This window comes from Gallus gallus, chromosome 16 (genome assembly GCF_016699485.2).
Source record: "Gallus gallus isolate bGalGal1 chromosome 16, bGalGal1.mat.broiler.GRCg7b, whole genome shotgun sequence".
NCBI lineage: Eukaryota > Metazoa > Chordata > Aves > Galliformes > Phasianidae > Gallus > Gallus gallus.
In genome coordinates, this window is record NC_052547.1 from 1,192,619 (window position 1) to 1,211,172 (window position 18,554).

The window sequence follows — 18,554 nt, forward strand, 5'->3', positions numbered from 1 at the left end:
GGATTCGTCAGTCGATTTATTTTTTATTATTTTTATATTATTTTACATTTTCGGTTTTTAAGTCTTTTCAAATTTTTAATTTTTTTTATTCATTCGTTCGTGCATTTCTTTCCGTGTGTGTGCGCGCGTGAGTAGGCCCGGCCCGGCCCGGCCCAGCACGCCCCCCCCCCCCCCCCGTCGGGAAGTGGCTGCGGTGCCGAGGCAGTGGGTAGACCTGGCGGCCGGCTTTACGACCACCACCCCCCCTTCGCCGTTTTTGTTCTTATTTTTGACTTTTTTTTTTAATTTTTTTTAAATTGACTTTTTTTTTAATTTTTTTTTAAATTGCCTTTTTCTTTTTTTTAATTTTTTTTTCATTTTTTAATTAATTATTTTTTTTTAGTTAATATTTTAAGAATTCCTTTTTTGTCCCTATTTTCAATTTTTAATTTTTTTTATTCATTCGTTCGTGCATTTCTTTCCGTGTGCGTGCGCGCGTGAGTAGGCCCGGCCCGGCCCGGCCCGGCCCAGCACGCCCCCCCCCCCCCCCGTCGGGAAGTGGCTGCGGTGCCGAGGCAGTGGGTAGACCTGGCGGCCGGCTTTACGACCACCACCCCCCCCCTCGCCGTTTTTGTTCTTATTTTTGACTTTTTTTTTTCTTCCTTCCTGTTTTTTTTTTCTTTTTTTTTTAATTGATTTTTTCCTTTTTTAAAAATTTTTTTCTTTTTTTTTTCATTTTTTAATTAATTTTTTTTAGCTAATATTTTAAGAATTCCTTTTTTGTCCCTACTTTTTATTTTTAATTTTTTTTTATTGGATTCGTCAGTCGATTTATTTTTTATTTTTATTTTTATTTTTATTTTTACATTTTCGGGGTTTTAATTTAAAAAAAAATATATATATTTTTTTTATTCATTCGTTCGTGCATTTCTTTCCGTGTGCGTGTGCGCGTGAGTAGGCCCGGCCCGGCCCGGCCCGGCCCAGCACGCCCCCCCGTCGGTAAGTGGCTGCGGTGCCGAGGCAGTGGGTAGACCTGGCGGCCGGCTTTACGACCACCACCCCCCCCTCGCCGTTTTTGTTCTTATTTTTGACTTTTTTTAAAATTTTTTTTAAATTGCCTTTTTCTTTTTTTTTAATTTTTTTTTCATTTTTTAATTAATTATTTTTTTTTAGTTAATATTTTAAGAATTCCTTTTTTGTCCCTATTTTCAATTTTTAATTTTTTTTTATTGGATTCGTCAGTCGATTTATTTTTTATTATTTTTATATTATTTTACATTTTCGGTTTTTAAGTCTTTTCAAATTTTTAATTTTTTTTATTCATTCGTTCGTGCATTTCTTTCCGTGTGTGTGCGCGCGTGAGTAGGCCCGGCCCGGCCCGGCCCGGCCCAGCCCAGCACGCCCCCCCCCCCCTCTGTCGGGAAGTGGCTGCAGTGCCGAGGTGGCGGGTAGACCTGGCAGACGGAGCTTCAACACCAACCCCCCCCCCCCCCCCACCCCCAGCACCCCGCCCTGGCAACCTTTTCTGCATTTTTTTTTTAATGATTTTTGATTTTTCTTTTCCCGTTTTTTTTTTTTTTAAATTGATTTTTTTTCCCCCATTCCCTCCACCCCCCCCCTTTTTTTTTTTTTTTTTTTTTTTAAAAAAAAAAAAAAAAGGTGTCCCCCCCTTCCGATGGCTCGGCCAGATAGTGACTCGACTTGGCGTCCGGTGCCCGGCACCCCCCCCCCCCAATCCCCTGTATCCGCTCCACCTGATCTGCCCCCCGCTCCTTTTTCTCTTTTTCTCCCCCACATTCGTTCCTTCGTTTGTTCGCTCGCTCTTTATTTCTCTCTCTCTCTCTCTCATCTCTCTCTCACTCTCTCCATCTTTCTTTCTTTCCTTCTTTGCCTGGGTTCCCCCCCCCCTTACTTTCTTCTTAAATACGTCCGTCCATCCGTGCCATTGGTCGTTTGCTCAGTCGTCGCCCGTTTCTTCCTCGTTCTCGGGGGAAAGTCGGACGGGAGAGGGTCACGGGATTGTTATTTATTTATTCCTCCCTCCCCCCCCCCCCCCCTTTCTCTCGCCGTTCATGCCCGCTCCCCTCCTCCCCCCCCACTCGACTCCCGAAGGGCTGGACCCGACGGCTCGGCCGGCCAGTGGCGAGACAGAAGGGTCGGCGCCCCAGCCCCACCCCCCGGATCCGCCCCGCCTGATCGGCCCCCTTTTGTTCGTCTTTCCCCGCCGTTTTTTTGGTTTTGTTTTGTTTTTGTTTTCTGAACGCTGCTTCTCCACACCCCGCCACCCCCCCCCCCCCCGCTTTGATTTTTTTTTCCCGTGCCTTTCTTTCCTCCGGCGGGCACGACCTGATGTCTCGACCGGTCCCCGCGCCGCTCACACCCGCACCCCCCCCCCCGCGCAACTCCTCCCTGCCCTCCCCCAACCGTGGACCCACCCCCAGCCCGCCACGCGCTTTCTTTCCATTACACTCTTGCTTTCCGTTTTTTTTTTTTTTTTCTACCGGGGGGGGGGGGGTGCGGGGAACGGGCACGTACGTTCGCACTCCCGTAGTCGCTCGCTCTTCTTCCACTTCTCCCTCTAGTAGCGCCCCGCCGGGGGAGCCGAGGGTCCCCTCCCCGAGCGCCGGCGGTCGGACCCGACGGCTCGGACGCCGGCCGGGTGGGAGGCGAGGCGAGGCGAGGCGAGGCGAGGCTGCCTCTCCGCCCTCCTGCCGGCCGGGAGAGAGGCTCGCTGCGAGCCCGGTGACCGGACGAGTCGAACAGACGAGTCCCAGGCGGCCCGCGGCCCCCGGCCCCCGCCCCCCGCCGCCGCCGCCGCCGCCGCCGCCGCCGCCGCCGCCACCACCACCACCACCACCCCCGGGACGGACGACGCCGTCTCCCCCCGGCCTACCTCTGCTACCGTCTTCCCGCCATTATTTTGCGTTCCCGCGCCGACACGAGCGACCGCCCGCATGCGAACCGGCCGTACTTTCCCGCCCGCCCGGCCCCCTTGTGGGCGGAGCCCCCGCCCACACGCCCGCGCCTGCGCACCTCCTCGGGAGGTCGGGGCCGTGTCCGCCGGTCGGGTGGAGGGGGACCGGGGGGAGGGGGGGGGTTACGCGGCGCCCTGGCTAAGGTGTCCCGGCGTTGATGTGGCGCGCGAGCGAGCCGCACGCGAATGGGGTTTCAAAGACCCAGCTTGAAACCGCCTAAAGAGTTACCTAGCCCCCGAGCGAAAAGGAAACGAAACCAAAACGTTCAAACCGGCAAACGAACGGGCACACTGAGGGACAGAGAAATAAACAAAGAAGCAAACACGAGACGAACGCTGCCGTAAGAAGTCGCTGCCGAGCGGCTCGAAAGCAGCGGAACGGTCTACCCGGCCCCAGAGGGCTCCGAGCCGTTCACACGGCGGAGACCGCTAGAGGTCGCTGGCCCGGCCCTCTCCGGGCTGGCAGGCCACGTCTACCCGGCCAGGACGGACTTGGTCGCTCCGCGGCGGCGGCTGGAGGCCTCTGCGGGAGCCGCTCCCGGTCGCCGGACCGGTCGGCCCGGCCGCTCCGTGCACGCACAGGACTCGGTCTCACTGCAGCCGCGGCTGGAGGCCTCTGCAGGACCGGCTCGGGCTCTCCGGAACGGTCGGCCCGGCCCCTGCGTGCCCAAAAAGGACTCGGTCACACAGCAGCAGTGGCTGGAGGCCTCTGCAGGACCGGCTCGGGCCCTCCGGAACGGTCGGCCCGGCCCCTGAGTGCCCCAAAAGGACTCGGTCACACTGCAGGTGCGGCTGGAGGCCGCTGCTGGACCGGCTCCGGCTCTCCGGAATGGTCAGCCCGGCCCCTGTGTGCTCCCACAGGACTCGGTGTCACTGCAGGTGTGGCTGGTGGACTGTACAGGACCGACTCTGGGTCAGCGGACCGGTCGGCCCGGCCCCTGCGTGCCTCCACAGGACTCGGTCTCACTACAGGTGCGGCTGGAGGCCTGTACAGGCCCGTCTCAGGCTTGCTGGACCGGTCAACCCAACCCCTGCGTGCCCCCACCCGACTCGGCCACCTCCGCAGCTGCGGCTGGAGCATGCTGAAGGAGCCGATCCCGGTCACCGGACCGCTCGCACCGGCCCCTGCGGGCCCGCACAGCACTCGGTCACACTAAAGCTGCAGCTGGAGGCCTCTGCAGGACCGGCTCCGGCTCTCCGGAACGGTCAGCCCGGCCCCTGCGTGCCCAAACAGGACTCGGTCACACAGCAGCCGTGGCTGGAGGCCTCTGCAGGACCGGCTTGGGCTCGCCGTACCGGTCGGCCCAGCCCCTGTGTGCCCCACAGGTCTCGGTTTCATTGCAGGTGCAGCTGCAGGCCTCTGCAGGACTGGCTCGGGCCCTCCGGAACGGTCAGCCCGGCCCCTGCGTGCCCCCACCCGACTCGGCCACCTCCGCAGCTGCGGCTGGAGCATGCTGAAGGAGCCGGTCCCGGTCGCCGGACCGGTCGGAACGGCCCCTACGGGCCCGCACAGCACTCGGTCACACTAAAGCCGCAGCTGGCGCCCTCTGCAGGACCGGCTCGGGCTCTCCGGAACGGTCAGCCCGGCCCCTGCGTGCCCAAACAGGACTCGGTCACACAGCAGGTGCGGCTGGTGGCCTGTACAGGACCAGCTCAGGCTCGCCGGACTGGTCACCCGGACCCCTGCGTGCCCCCACCGGACTCGGCCTCCTCCGCAGCTGTGGCTGGAGCATGCTTAAGGAGCCGGTCCTGGTCGCCGGACCGCTCAGACCGGCCCGTGCGGGCCCGTACAGCACTCGGTCACACTAAAGCCGCAGCTGGCTCCCTCTGCACGACCGGCTCGGGCACGCCAGACCGGTCAGACCGGCCCCTGGGGACCCCCACAACACTTGGTCACACTAAAGCCGCAGCTGGAGGCCTCTACAGGACCGGCTCGGGCTCTCCGGAACTGTCGGCCCGGCCCCTGCGTGCCCCACAGGACTCGGTCTCACTGCAGGTGCGGCTGGTGGCCTGTACAGGACCAGCTCAGGCTCGCCGGACTGGTCTCCCGGACCCCTGCGTGCCCCCACCGGACTCGGCCTCCTCCGCAGCTGTGGCTGGAGCATGCTGAAGGAGCCGGTCCCGGTCGCCGGACCGCTCAGACCGGCCCGTGCGGGCCCGCACAGCACTCGGTCACACTAAAGCCGCAGCGGGCTCCCTCTGCACGACCGGCTCGGGCTCGCCAGACCGGTCAGACCGGCCCCTGGGGACCCCCACTACACTTGGTCACACTAAAGCCGCAGCTGGAGGCCTCTGCAGGACCGGCTCGGGCTTGCCAGACCGGTCGGCCCAGCCCCTGCGTGCCCCACAGGACTCGATTTCATTGCAGGTGCGGCTGCAGGCCTCTGCAGGACCGGCTCGGGCTCTCCGGAACGGTCAGCCCGGCCCCTGCGTGCCCCCACCCGACTCGGCCTCCTCCGCAGCTGTGGCTGGAGCATGCTGAAGGAGCCGGTCCCGGTCGCCGGACCGCTCAGACCGGCCCGTGCGGGCCCGCACAGCACTCGGTCACACTAAAGCCGCAGCGGGCTCCCTCTGCACGACCGGCTTGGGCTCGCCAGACCGGTCAGACCGGCCCCTGGGGACCCCCACTAACACTTGGTCACACTAAAGCCGCAGCTGGAGGCCTCTGCAGGACCGGCTCGGGCTTGCCAGACCGGTCGGCCCAGCCCCTGCGTGCCCCACAGGACTCGGTTTCATTGCAGGTGCGGCTGCAGGCCTCTGCAGGACCGGCTCGGGCTCTCCGGAACGGTCAGCCCAGCCCCTGCGTGCCCCCACCCGACTCGGCCTCCTCCGCAGCTGCGGCTGGAGCATGCTGAAGGAGCCGGTCCCGGTCGCCGGACCGCTCGGACCGGCCCCTGCGGGCCCGAACAGCACTCGGTCACACTAAAGCCGCAGCTGGCGCCCTCTGCAGGACCGGCTCGGGCTCGCCAGACCGGTCGGACCGGCCCCTGGGGACCCCCACTACACTTGGTCACACTAAAGCCGCAGCTGGAGGCCTCTGCAGGACCGGCTCGGGCTCTCCGGAACTGTCGGCCCGGCCCCTGTGAGCCCCACAGGACTCGGTCTCACTGCAGGTGCGGCTGGTGGCCTCTGCAGGACCGGCTCGGGCCCTCCGGAATGGTCGGCCTGGCCCCTGTGTGCCCCACAGGACTCGGTCTCACTGCAGGTGCGGCTGGTGGCCTGTACAGGACCAGCTCAGGCTCGCCGGACTGGTCACCCGGACCCCTGCGTGCCCCCACCGGACTCGGCCTCCTCCGCAGCTGTGGCTGGAGCATGCTGAAGGAGCCGGTCCCGGTCGCCGGACCGCTCAGACCGGCCCGTGCGGGCCCGCACAGCACTCGGTCACACTAAAGCCGCAGCTGGCTCCCTCTGCACGACCGGCTCGGGCACGCCAGACCGGTCAGACCGGCCCCTGGGGACCCCCACTACACTTGGTCACACTAAAGCCGCAGCTGGAGGCCTCTGCAGGACCGGCTCGGGCTTGCCAGACCGGTCGGCCCAGCCCCTGCGTGCCCCACAGGACTCGGTTTCATTGCAGGTGCGGCTGGAGGCCTCTGCAGGACCGGCTCGGGCTCTCCGGAACGGTCAGCCCGGCCCCTGCGTGCCCCCACCCGACTCGGCCACCTCCGCAGCTGCGGCTGGAGCATGCTGAAGGAGCCGGTCCCGGTCGCCGGACCGCTCGGAACGGCCCCTGCGGGCCCGCACAGCACTCGGTCACACTAAAGCCGCAGCTGGCGCCCTCTGCACGACCGGCTCGGGCTCGCCAGACCGGTCGGACCGGCCCCTGGGGACCCCCACAACACTTGCTCACACTAAAGCCGCAGCTGGAGGCCTCTGCAGGACCGGCTCGGGCTCTCCGGAACGGTCAGCCCGGCCCCTGCGTGCCCAAACAGGACTCGGTCTCACTGCAGGTGCGGCTGGTGGCCTGTACAGGACCAGCTCAGGCTCGCCGGACTGGTCACCCGGACCCCTGCGTGCCCCCACCGGACTTGGCCTCCTCCGCAGCTGTGGCTGGAGCATGCTGAAGGAGCCGGTCCTGGTCGCCGGACCGGTCAGACCGGCCCGTGCCGGCCCGCACAGCACTCGGTCACACTAAAGCCGCAGCTGGCTCCCTCTGCACGACCGGCTCGGGCACGCCAGACCGGTCAGACCGGCCCCTGGGGACCCCCACAACACTTGGTCACACTAAAGCCGCAGCTGGAGGCCTCTGCAGGACCGGCTCGGGCTCTCCGGAACTGTCGGCCCGGCCCCTGTGTGCCCCACAGGACTCGGTTTCACTGCAGGTGCGGCTGGTGGCCTCTGCAGGACCGGCTCGGGCCCTCCGGAACGGTCAGCCCGGCCCCTGCGTGCCCCCACCCGACTCGGCCTCCTCCGCAGCTGCGGCTGGAGCATGCTGAAGGAGCCGGTCCCGGTCGCCGGACCGCTCGGACCGGCCCCTGCGGGCCCGCACAGCACTCGGTCACACTAAAGCCGCAGCTGGCGCCCTCTGCAGGACCGGCTCGGGCTCGCCAGACCGGTCGGACCGGCCCCTGGGGACCCCCACAACACTTGGTCACACTAAAGCCGCAGCTGGAGGCCTCTGCAGGACCGGCTCGGGCTCTCCGGAACTGTCGGCCCGGCCCCTGTGTGCCCCACAGGACTCGGTCTCACTGCAGGTGCGGCTGGTGGCCTGTACAGGACTAGCTCAGGCTCGCCGGACTGGTCACCCGGAGCCCTGCGTGCCTCCACCGGACTCGGCCTCCTCCGCAGCTGCGGCTGGAGCATGCTGAAGGAGCCGGTCCCGGTCGCCGGACCGCTCGGACCGGCCCCTGCGGGCCCGCACAGCACTCGGTCACAGTAAAGCCGCAGCTGGCGCCCTCTGCAGGACCGGCTCGGGCTCGCCAGACCGGTCGGACCGGCCCCTGGGGACCCCCACAACACTTGGTCACACTAAAGCCGCAGCTGGAGGCCTCTGCAGGACCGGCTCGGGCTCTCCGGAACTGTCGGCCCGGCCCCTGTGTGCCCCACAGGACTCGGTCTCACTGCAGGTGCGGCTGGTGGCCTGTACAGGACTAGCTCAGGCTCGCCGGACTGGTCACCCGGAGCCCTGCGTGCCTCCACCGGACTCGGCCTCCTCCGCAGCTGTGGCTGGAGCATGCTGAAGGAGCCGGTCCTGGTCGCCGGACCGGTCAGACCGGCCCGTGCGGGCCCGCACAGCACTCGGTCACACTAAAGCCGCAGCTGGCTCCCTCTGCACGACCGGCCCGGGCTCGCCAGACCGGTCAGACCGGCCCCTGGGGACCCCCACAACACTTGGTCACACTAAAGCCGCAGCTGGAGGCCTCTGCAGGACCGGCTCGGGCTTGCCAGACCGGTCGGCCCAGCCCCTGCGTGCCCCACAGGACTCGGTTTCATTGCAGGTGCGGCTGCAGGCCTCTGCAGGACCGGCTCGGGCTCTCCGGAACGGTCAGCCCGGCCCCTGCGTGCCCCCACCCGACTCGGCCACCTCCGCAGCTGCGGCTGGAGCATGCTGAAGGAGCCGGTCCCGGTCGCCGGACCGCTCAGACCGGCCCGTGCGGGCCCGCACAGCACTCGGTCACACTAAAGCCGCAGCTGGCTCCCTCTGCACGACCGGCTCGGGCTACGCCAGACCGGTCAGACCGGCCCCTGGGGACCCCCACTACACTTGGTCACACTAAAGCCGCAGCTGGAGGCCTCTGCAGGACCGGCTCGGGCTTGCCAGACCGGTCGGCCCAGCCCCTGCGTGCCCCACAGGACTCGGTTTCATTGCAGGTGCGGCTGCAGGCCTCTGCAGGACCGGCTCGGGCTCTCCGGAACGGTCAGCCCGGCCCCTGCGTGCCCCCACCCGACTCGGCCTCCTCCGCAGCTGCGGCTGGAGCATGCTGAAGGAGCTGGTCCCGGTCGCCGGACCGCTCGGACCGGCCCCTGCGGGCCCGCACAGCACTCGGTCACACTAAAGCCGCAGCTGGCGCCCTCTGCAGGACCGGCTCGGGCTCGCCAGACCGGTCGGACCGGCCCCTGGGGACCCCCACAACACTTGGTCACACTAAAGCCGCAGCTGGAGGCCTCTGCAGGACCGGCTCGGGCTCTCCGGAACTGTCGGCCCGGCCCCTGTGTGCCCCACAGGACTCGGTCTCACTGCAGGTGCGGCTGGTGGCCTGTACAGGACTAGCTCAGGCTCGCCGGACTGGTCACCCGGAGCCCTGCGTGCCTCCACCGGACTCGGCCTCCTCCGCAGCTGCGGCTGGAGCATGCTGAAGGAGCCGGTCCCGGTCGCCGGACCGCTCGGACCGGCCCCTGCGGGCCCGCACAGCACTCGGTCACACTAAAGCCGCAGCTGGCGCCCTCTGCAGGACCGGCTCGGGCTCGCCAGACCGGTCGGACCGGCCCCTGGGGACCCCCACAACACTTGGTCACACTAAAGCCGCAGCTGGAGGCCTCTGCAGGACCGGCTCGGGCTCTCCGGAACTGTCGGCCCGGCCCCTGTGTGCCCCACAGGACTCGGTTCTCACTTGCAGGTGCGGCTGGTAGGCCTGTACAGGACCGGCTCAGGGCTCTCCGGAACGGTCAGCCCGGCCCCTGCGTGCCTCCACCCGACTCGGCCACCTCCGCAGCTGCGGCTGGAGCATGCTGAAGGAGCCGGTCCCGGTCGCCGGACCGCTCAGACCGGCCCGTGCGGGCCCGCACAGCACTCGGTCACACTAAAGCCGCAGCTGGCTCCCTCTGCACGACCGGCTCGGGCTCGCCAGACCGGTCAGACCGGCCCCTGGGGACCCCCACTACACTTGGTCACACTAAAGCCGCAGCTGGAGGCCTCTGCAGGACCGGCTCGGGCTTGCCAGACCGGTCGGCCCAGCCCCTGCGTGCCCCACAGGACTCGGTTTCATTGCAGGTGCGGCTGCAGGCCTCTGCAGGACCGGCTCGGGCTCTCCGGAACGGTCAGCCCGGCCCCTGCGTGCCCCCACCCGACTCGGTCACACAGCAGTAGTGGCTGGAGGCCTGTGCAGGACCGGCTCGGGCTCGCCGTACCAGTCGGCCCAGCCCCTGTGTGCCCCGCAGGACTCGGTCTCACTGCCGGTTCGGCTGGTGGCCTGTACAGGACTGGCTCAGGCTTTCCTTACCGGTCACCCTGACCCCTGCGTGCCCCCACCGGACTCGGCCACCTCCGCAGCTGTGGCTGGAGCATGCTGAAGGAGTTGGTCCCCATCGCCGGACCGGTCTGATCGGCCCCTGCGGGCCCGCACAGCACTCGGGCACACTAAAACCGCAGCTGGTGCCCTCTGCAGGACCGTCTCGGGCTCGCCAGACCGGTCGGACCGGCCCCTGGGGACCCCCACAACGCTCTGTCACACTAAAGCCGCAGCTGGAGGCCTCTGCAAGACCGGCTCGGGCTTGCCAGACCGGTCAGCCTGGCCTTTGCGTGCCCCAACAGGACTCGGTCAAACTGCAGCAGTGGCTGGAGGCCTCTGCTGGACTGGCTCCGGCTCTCTGGAACGGTCAGCCCGGCCCCTGTGTGCCCCCACAGGACTAGGTCTCACTGCAGGTGCGGCTGCAGGCCTCTGCAGGACCGGCTCGGGCTCGCCGGACCGGTCGGCCCGGCCCCTGCATGCCCCAACAGGACTCGGTCACACTGCAGCCGTGGCTGGAGGCCTACGCAGGACCGGCTCGGACCCTCCGGACCGGTCGGCCCGGCCCTTGCAGGCCCCGAAAAAAATCAGTCTCATGGCAGCCGCAGCTGGAGATCGCTGCCGGGGCGTCTCGTGTACTCCTACACGGTCTACTTGGCCCCGACCGACTCGCACACTCCGCGGCGGCAGCTCGATGTCTCTGCCGGGGAGGCTCGAAAACGGCGGAACGGTCTACCAGGCCCCGGCAGACTTCCTCCGGCTCGGTCGCTCCGCGGCGGCGGCTAGAGGTCGCTGCCGGGGCGGCTGGGTCACGGCGGAACGGTCTACCCGGCCCCGGAGGGTTCCGAGCCGCTTCACCTGTTGTGGCCGCTAGAGGTCGCTGCCGCGTAAATGTCGGGTACGCCGGCCACGTCTACCCGGCCAGGACGGACTTGGTCGCTTCGAAGCGGCGGCGGCTGGAGGTTGCTGCGGGAGCCGCTCCCGGTCGCCGGACCGGTCGGCCCGGCCCCTGCGGGCGCCGAGCGACACGGTCGTTCGGCGGCGGCGGCTGGGTACCGTGGCAGGATCGGCTCGGGTTCGCCGGACCGGTGGTCCCGGCCCGACGGGCACGGGCCACTCGGCCGTTCCGCGGCAATGGGTGGAGACTCGTGTAAGACCGTCTCACGTTCGCCGGATCGGTCGGCCAGGCCCCGTCCGACTCGGTCGCTTCGCGGAGGTAGCTGGAGGTCGCTGCCGTGGCGGCTGGGGCACGGCGGGACGGTCTACCTTGCCCCGGCAGGCTGCGTCCGGCTCGGTCGCTCCGCGGCGGCAGCTAGAGGTCGCTGCCGGGGCGGCTGGGGCACGGCGGAAAGGTCTACCCGGCCCCGGCGGGCCCCGTCCGCCTCGGTCGCTCCGCGGCGGCTGCTAGGGGTCGCTGCCGGGCTGCTGGGGCACGGCGGAAAGGTCTACCCGGCCCCGGCGGGCCCCGTCCGGCTCGGTCGCTCCGCGGCGGCTGCTAGAGGTCGCTGCCGGGGCGGCTGGGGCACGGCGGAAAGGTCTACCCGGCCCCGGCGGGCCCCGTCCGGCTCGGTCGCTCCGCGGCGGCGTCTAGAGGTCGCTGCCGTGTCGACTCGGAAACGGCAGAACGGTCTACCGGGCCCCGGCAGGCTGCGTCCGGCTCGGTCGCTTCGCGGCGGCGGCTAGAGGTCGCTGCCGGGGCGGCTGGGGCACGGCGGGACGGTCTACCCGGGTCCGGCAGGCTTCGTCCGCCTCGGTCGCTCCGCGGAGGAGGCTAGGGGTCGCTGCCGGGGCGGTTCGGAAACGGCGGGACGGTCTACCCGGCTCCGGCGGTCCCCGTCCGGCTCGGTCTCTCCGCGGCGGCGTCTAGGGGTCGCTGCCGGGGCGTCTCGGAAGCGGCGGGACGGTCTACCGGGCTCCGGCAGGCTTCGTCCGGCTCGGTCGCTCCGCGGCGGCGGCTAGAGGTCGCTGCCGGGGCGGCTGGGTCACGGCGGAACGGTCTACCCGGCCCCGGAGGGTTCCGAGCCGCTTCACCTGTTGTGGCCGCTAGAGGTCGCTGCCGCGTAAATGTCGGGTACGCCGGCCACGTCTACCCGGCCAGGACGGACTTGGTCGCTTCGCGGCGGCGGCTGGAGGTTGCTGCGGGAGCCGCTCCCGGTCGCCGGACCGGTCGGCCCGGCCCCTGCGGGCGCCGAGCGACACGGTCGTTCGGCGGCGGCGGCTGGGGACCGTGGCAGGAGCGGCTCGGGCTCGCCGGACCGGTGGTCCCGGCCCCGTCCGACTCGGTCGCTTCGCGGAGGTGGCTGGAGGTCGCTGCCGTGGCGGCTGGGGCACGGCGGAACGGTCTACCCGGCTCCGGCGGGCTGCGTCCGCCTCGGTCGCTGCCGTGGCGGCTGCTAGGGGTCGCTGCCGGGGTGGCTGGGGCACGGCGGAACGGTCTACCCGGGTCCGGCGGGCCCCGTCCGCCTCGGTCGCTCCGCGGAGGAGGCTAGGGGTCGCTGCCGGGGCGTCTCGGAAACGGCGGGACGGTCTACCTTGCCCCGGCAGGCTTCGTCCGGCTCGGTCGCTCCGCGGCGGCGGCTAGAGGTCGCTGCCGTGTCGGCTCGGAAACGGCGGAACGGTCTACCCGGCCCCGGCAGGCTGCGTCCGGCTCGGTCGCTCCGCGGCGGCGGCTAGAGGTCGCTGCCGGGGCGGCTGGGAAACGGCGGGACGGTCTACCCGGCCCCGGCGGTCCCCGTCCGACTTGGTCGCTCCGCGGCGGCGGCTAGAGGTCGCTGCCGGGGCGTCTCGGAAACGGCGGGACGGTCTACCTTGCCCCGGCAGGCTTCGTCCGGCTCGGTCTCTCCGCGGCGGCGGCGGCTAGGGGTCGCTGCCGGGGCGGCTCGGAAACGGCGGCACGGTCTACCCGGCTCCGGCGGTCCCCGTCCGGCTCGGTCGCTCCGCGGCGGCGGCTAGGGGTCGCTGCCGGGGCGGCTGGGTCACGGCGGAACGGTCTACCCCGCCCCGGAGGGTTCCGAGCCGCTTCACCTGTTGTGGCCGCTAGAGGTCGCTGCCGCGTAAATGTCGGGTACGCCGGCCACGTCTACCCGGCCAGGACGGACTTGGTCGCTTCGCGGCGGCGGCTGGAGGTTGCTGCGGGAGCCGCTCCCGGTCGCCGGACCGGTCGGCCCGGCCCCTGCGGGCGCCGAGCGACACGGTCGTTCGGCGGCGGCGGCTGGGGACCGTGGCAGGAGCGGCTCGGGCTCGCCGGACCGGTGGTCCCGGCCCCGTCCGACTCGGTCGCTTCGCGGAGGTGGCTGGAGGTCGCTGCCGTGGCGGCTGGGGCACGGCGGAACGGTCTACCCGGCTCCGGCGGGCTGCGTCCGCCTCGGTCGCTGCCGTGGCGGCTGCTAGGGGTCGCTGCCGGGGTGGCTGGGGCACGGCGGAACGGTCTACCCGGGTCCGGCGGGCCCCGTCCGCCTCGGTCGCTCCGCGGAGGAGGCTAGGGGTCGCTGCCGGGGCGTCTCGGAAACGGCGGGACGGTCTACCTTGCCCCGGCAGGCTTCGTCCGGCTCGGTCGCTCCGCGGCGGCGGCTAGAGGTCGCTGCCGTGTCGGCTCGGAAACGGCGGAACGGTCTACCCGGCCCCGGCAGGCTGCGTCCGGCTCGGTCGCTCCGCGGCGGCGGCTAGAGGTCGCTGCCGGGGCGGCTGGGAAACGGCGGGACGGTCTACCCGGCTCCGGCGGGCCCCGTCCGACTTGGTCGCTCCGCGGAGGAGGCTAGGGGTCGCTGCCGGGGCGTCTCGGAAACGGCGGGACGGTCTACCTTGCCCCGGCAGGTTTCGTCCGGCTCGGTCTCTCCGCGGCGGCAGCGGCTAGGGGTCGCTGCCGGGGCGGCTCGGAAACGGCGGCACGGTCTACCCGGCTCCGGCGGTCCCCGTCCGGCTCGGTCGCTCCGCGGCGGCGGCTAGGGGTCGCTGCCGGGGCGGCTGGGGCACGGCGGAACGGTCTACCTGGTCCCGGCGGGCACCGTCCGGCTCGGTCTCTCCGCGGCGGCGGCGGCTAGGGGTCGCTGCCGGGGCGTCTCGGAAACGGCGGAACGGTCTACCCGGGTGCTACCGTCTCGCGCTCTCCGCGGCGGCGGCTAGAGGTCGCTGCCGGGGCGGCTTGCGATCCGCGTCCAGGTCTACCCCGTTTCGGATTGTCTTGGCCGCTCTGGCTGTGGGGGGGGGGCGCTACAGCTCCGGAGCTGCCAGAGGCGTCGCTGTAATTTTGTACCTCCAGTTACGTCGAGGTAAACCTCGGCTGCCGTCGGAGCCGCTGCCGGTAGTCGGCGCCTATGGGACTAGAACGTTTTTTTCGGATGCCTTATATGTTCGTCTGTAGGAGCGAGTGAGGACTCGGCTCCGGTAGTGGCGGTGAGCGGGCGCTCGCGAGCAGGGTTGACCGGCCGGCCGCCTAGAGAGGGGATCGGCGGCGGCGGCGGCGGCTTTCTCGGGCATCGGTTCGTTCGATCGGTCCGGTCGCTTCGGTTTGTCCGTCGCTCCTCATCCCGCAGCTCTGTCCTGGGCTAAGGCGGTTTTGCAGGCGAGCAGCGAAAAAAAGCCGGAGAAGGCGAGAGAGAGGCAAGAGGCAAGCCGGCTCCCGCGCCGCCAGGGCGAAGGCGAGAGAGAGAGGGAGAGAGAGACGAGAAGGGCACGGGCCGGTCTGCCGGCACCCGAACGTAGGATGGCCGGGGGCGTCCCCGGCGGGTCCCGCCGCGATGGAAGAGGGGGACCCGGAGGTCGTAGGTCGTGGCGGCGTCGCCTCGTCCTCCTTTCGCACCGCATTCTCACCCGCACGCGGGAGCCCCGGCCGATTCGTGGCGCTCCTCGGGCGCGTCGGGGAGGCTTCCCGGCGGGCCGGCTCTATCCCGCTCCCCGGCTCGTTCGGGGGTGGCGTGGGGCGGGCCGGTGTTCAGGCACGGGCGAGCACCTCTCGTCGGACGTTGCCCACGCACACCCACCTGCACGTGCGCGTGCGGTCTTTCCGCCGCGCCTGGGGAAGGGCTCGCGCCTTCTCCCTCCTTCCTTTCTCCTCCCCCCCACCCCCTTTCTCCCACCGATCGATGAGGCCACTCGGGTCGCGTCGGAGAGGGCCCCCGGCGGGCCGGCGCTCCGCGCTCCCCTGTCCCAGGGAAGCCGCGGCGGCGTCCGGTGTTCAGGCACGGGCGGCCTCCTCTCCAGTTCGCTTCCGTCGTTCGCGAGGTGAGGCGCTCGCCCGCTTGGGCCGAGGGCGGCGGCGGGCGGCGGCTTCGGGGCGCGTGGCCTCGCCGTGCCGACTCGTCTGTCCGCCCGCCCTGTCGGTGCCCCAGGGCTCGCCCGACCGAATCCAGCTGTGTGACGGCCGAGCGGCCCCGCGAGCCGCAGGCGTACCCATTTCGTTGTGAGCGAGGCGTCGGCGCTGCCCTCGTTTCGGGGCCCGGCGAGTGCCGGCCGCGAGCAGCAAGCCGGCGGGGTGGCAACCGAGGGAAACCGCGGGGAACCGAGGCGAAGCGAGCAGCAGCAGAAGAAGAAGGAACGAGAAGACAACGGGGGGCTGCGCCCGGCCGAGCGGGCGAGCCCGGAGCAGCGCGGCGCGTCCCGCTCCGGATCCGTCGGGGTGTGGGGGCCGGGGGCGTCCGCCGGCCTCTCCTCCGCCTTCGGGCCGCCGCAGCCCGTGTCGGTTTTCCTGCCGCGTCCCCGCCCGCTGCGGAGCGTGCCGCCCCGGGAAAGGGTCTCCGATCGTGGGGTCGCGCCCGTCTCGAGGTCGCGTTCTCCTCTAGCACATCCGTCTCCGGCGGCGGGGCTTCGTTTCCCCGCCGCTTCTCCGCCGGTCCCGGAGGGCGGGTCAGCCCCGGCCGGCCGTGCGGCGCGAGCGCGAGTCCGGCTCCCGCGGGGGGGGCCCGGAGCGTGCCGCCGAAAGCAGCTGCGCAGCGGTCCCCGCTCCTTCCCCGCGGGGGGGTAGGTCGGCGGGGCCGCCCCGGGGATCGGGCGCGCCTCTCCGTCGTGGTCGGCGAGCGAGCGAGCGAGGGAACGACGGAGGGCCGCCCGCCCCGCCGAGAGGCGTTCGCCCCGGCGGCCGCCGCCGTCCGAGGCCTACGGTCAAGGGCCAGACGGAAAGCCGAGCGAGGAGGAGGTTCTACGGAGAGAGAGAGAGGAGAGGTGAGCCGGCGCAAGACGCGCGTCCAAGGTTTTCGTCGGCGGACGCCCGTCGTAGTTCCGACCATAAACGATGCCGACTCGCGATCCGGCGCGTTATTCCCATGACTCCCGGACCCAAGTCTTTGGTTTCCGGGGGGAGTATGGTTGCAAAGCTGAAACTTAAAGGAATTGACGGAAGGGCACCACCAGGAGTGGAGCCTGCGGCTTAATTTGACTCAACACGGGAAACCTCACCCGGCCCGGACACGGACAGGATTGACAGATTGAGAGCTCTTTCTCGATTCCGTGGGTGGTGGTGCATGGCCGTTCTTAGTTGGTGGAGCGATTTGTCTGGTTAATTCCGATAACGAACGAGACTCTGGCATGCTAACTAGTTACGCGACCCCCGAGCGGTCGGCGTCCAACTTCTTAGAGGGACAAGTGGCGTTCAGCCACCCGAGATTGAGCAATAACAGGTCTGTGATGCCCTTAGATGTCCGGGGCTGCACGCGCGCTACACTGACTGGCTCAGCTTGTGTCTACCCTACGCCGGCAGGCGCGGGTAACCCGTTGAACCCCATTCGTGATGGGGATCGGGGATTGCAATTATTCCCCATGAACGAGGAATTCCCAGTAAGTGCGGGTCATAAGCTCGCGTTGATTAAGTCCCTGCCCTTTGTACACACCGCCCGTCGCTACTACCGATTGGATGGTTTAGTGAGGTCCTCGGATCGGCCCCGGCGGGGTCGGCCACGGCCCTGCCGGAGCGTCGAGAAGACGGTCGAACTTGACTATCTAGAGGAAGTAAAAGTCGTAACAAGGTTTCCGTAGGTGAACCTGCGGAAGGATCATTACCGGGGCCGAGGCCGGGCGTCCGGCCGAGCCGTGGCACGAGCGCGCGCGGGGGCGCGCAGCCTTCCTTCCCTTCCCCGAGCCCGCTCCGCGCGGAGCGCGGCTCCTCTCCCCCGGTCGAAACGGGGAAAGAAAAAAAAACACCGCAAGTCGCTCCGCGCGCCTGCCGGCGAGAGAGAAGGGAGACGAGGGCGCGGAGCGCAGCTCCGGGGGGGAGGCGCGTGTGGGGCGCGCGCTCCGGCGCGTCTCTCTCCCCCCCCGGCGCCGGTCCGCCGTCGGTCCGCACGCCGCGGGTCCGGTCCGTCCGGTCGCCTCGCCGGCGCGCGCCCGCGCGCGCGCGTCCCGCGGGCCTCGCCCGGGTCGCCGCGCTCCGGAGCGTCCCGCGGCCGAGTCCCGCTCCGACCGCGGGGTCGGGGTCGGGAGGTGGCGGCGGTGCGGAGGGTGGAAGGACGGCTCCCCGCTTCGTCGCTCGGCCGGAAACTCGCCACCGGCCCCCGCCGCTGTCGACGCCGGCACCCCGAGTCCGCTCGAGGGAAGCCGCGCGGGCGGCCGCGCGCGGGGGAGGCGGCGGGGGCGGGTCCGAGCGCGGGGCGCGGGAAGTCGGCCGCTTCCCCCGGCCTCACCCCCCCACCCCCTTCGCCCGCCCGTCGCGGGGACGGGGCCGGGTCGCGGGCGGCTGCGGAGCCGGCCCGACTCCGGGCGAGCGCCGGAGGGACGCGCGCGCCGCGTACGCGCGGCAGGCGCGAGGTGCCCCGGGCGGCTTCGGTCCCGCGCGGGCGGTCCGAGCCTCGCGGCTCCTCCCGGGTGCAGCTGCCGCCCGGCGCCGGGTTGCCGAGGGAAACCCCGGCCCCGGGAGGAACGCGAGGTGGTGGCGGCGGACGTCGGGCGCGCCCCCGCGGGCGGACGCTCCCCCGAGGGCGCCGGGGCCGGCTGGCGGGTGCCGGGTCTCCCCTCGGCGCCCCGTCCCGCCCCGCCGAGCGGGGCGGGCGGGGGAGGCACCCCCGCGGGGCCTTCGGGTCGTTTCCCCTCACCCCAGGGCCAGGTACCTAGCGTCCGCGCCTCCGCGCGTCCGGGGGGCGGGGAGGAGGAGCGCGGCGGCGGTCCCGAGCGGGCCGCGTCGCCCACACCCCCCCTCCTCCCCCCCGGGCCGCGGAATGCCGGGCGGAGGTTTAAAGACTCGGGCGGCCCGCGGCGCGCGCCGCGAGGTCTCGGGGCCGGGGGCGGTCTTCTGCCCGCCGGCGTGGACGCCGGGATGGAAGAGAGGAGCCGGGCGGGGCGCGCGGCGCGCCCCGCCGGCCCTCCTCCCTCCCGAGCCCGCCGGCGGCCGTCGGCCGTCGCCGCGCCCTCGGTCCTCCGCGGGGCGGGGCCTGGCCGGAGTAGGGGGTCATCCCGTCCCCCCCTCTCCGCGTCTCGGTCTCGGGCGGAGACTCGGCGCGCGCGCGGGCGCG

At 69.3% G+C, this 18,554-nt stretch overlaps 1 protein-coding gene and 1 long non-coding RNA gene across 2 annotated transcripts; both read right to left on the reverse strand.

Moving 5' to 3' along the window:
- Nucleotides 1-1,843: 1,843 nt before the first annotated feature.
- Nucleotides 1,844-2,953, reverse strand: LOC124417264. The gene is made up of 2 exons (XR_006931656.1): nt 2,873-2,953; nt 1,844-1,963 (listed from the first exon to the last, which is right to left on the reverse strand). It is a non-coding gene; the product is annotated as an uncharacterized LOC124417264 (long non-coding RNA).
- A 13,595-nt stretch (nt 2,954-16,548) lies between these two features.
- On the reverse strand, nt 16,549-18,494 carry LOC121106910 (translation initiation factor IF-2-like). The gene is made up of 2 exons (XM_040648653.2): nt 18,306-18,494; nt 16,549-18,116 (listed from the first exon to the last, which is right to left on the reverse strand). Exons 1-2 carry the CDS (start codon nt 18,492-18,494, stop codon nt 17,106-17,108), a joined length of 1,200 nt encoding a protein of 399 aa, XP_040504587.1. The 3' UTR covers nt 16,549-17,105.
- Between the last annotated feature and the right edge of the window lie 60 nt (nt 18,495-18,554).

Excerpts from the sequence above, each read along its gene's own strand:
- LOC121106910 (XM_040648653.2), bottom strand. The coding sequence starts at position 18,494 with ATGACCCCCTACTCCGGCCAGGCCCCGCCCCGCGGAGGACCGAGGGCG. Across the intron at positions 18,117-18,305 it reads CCCGGCCCCGAGACCTCGCG|GCCCCGCGGGGGTGCCTCCC; the intron begins GCGCGCGCCGCG and ends AACGACCCGAAG.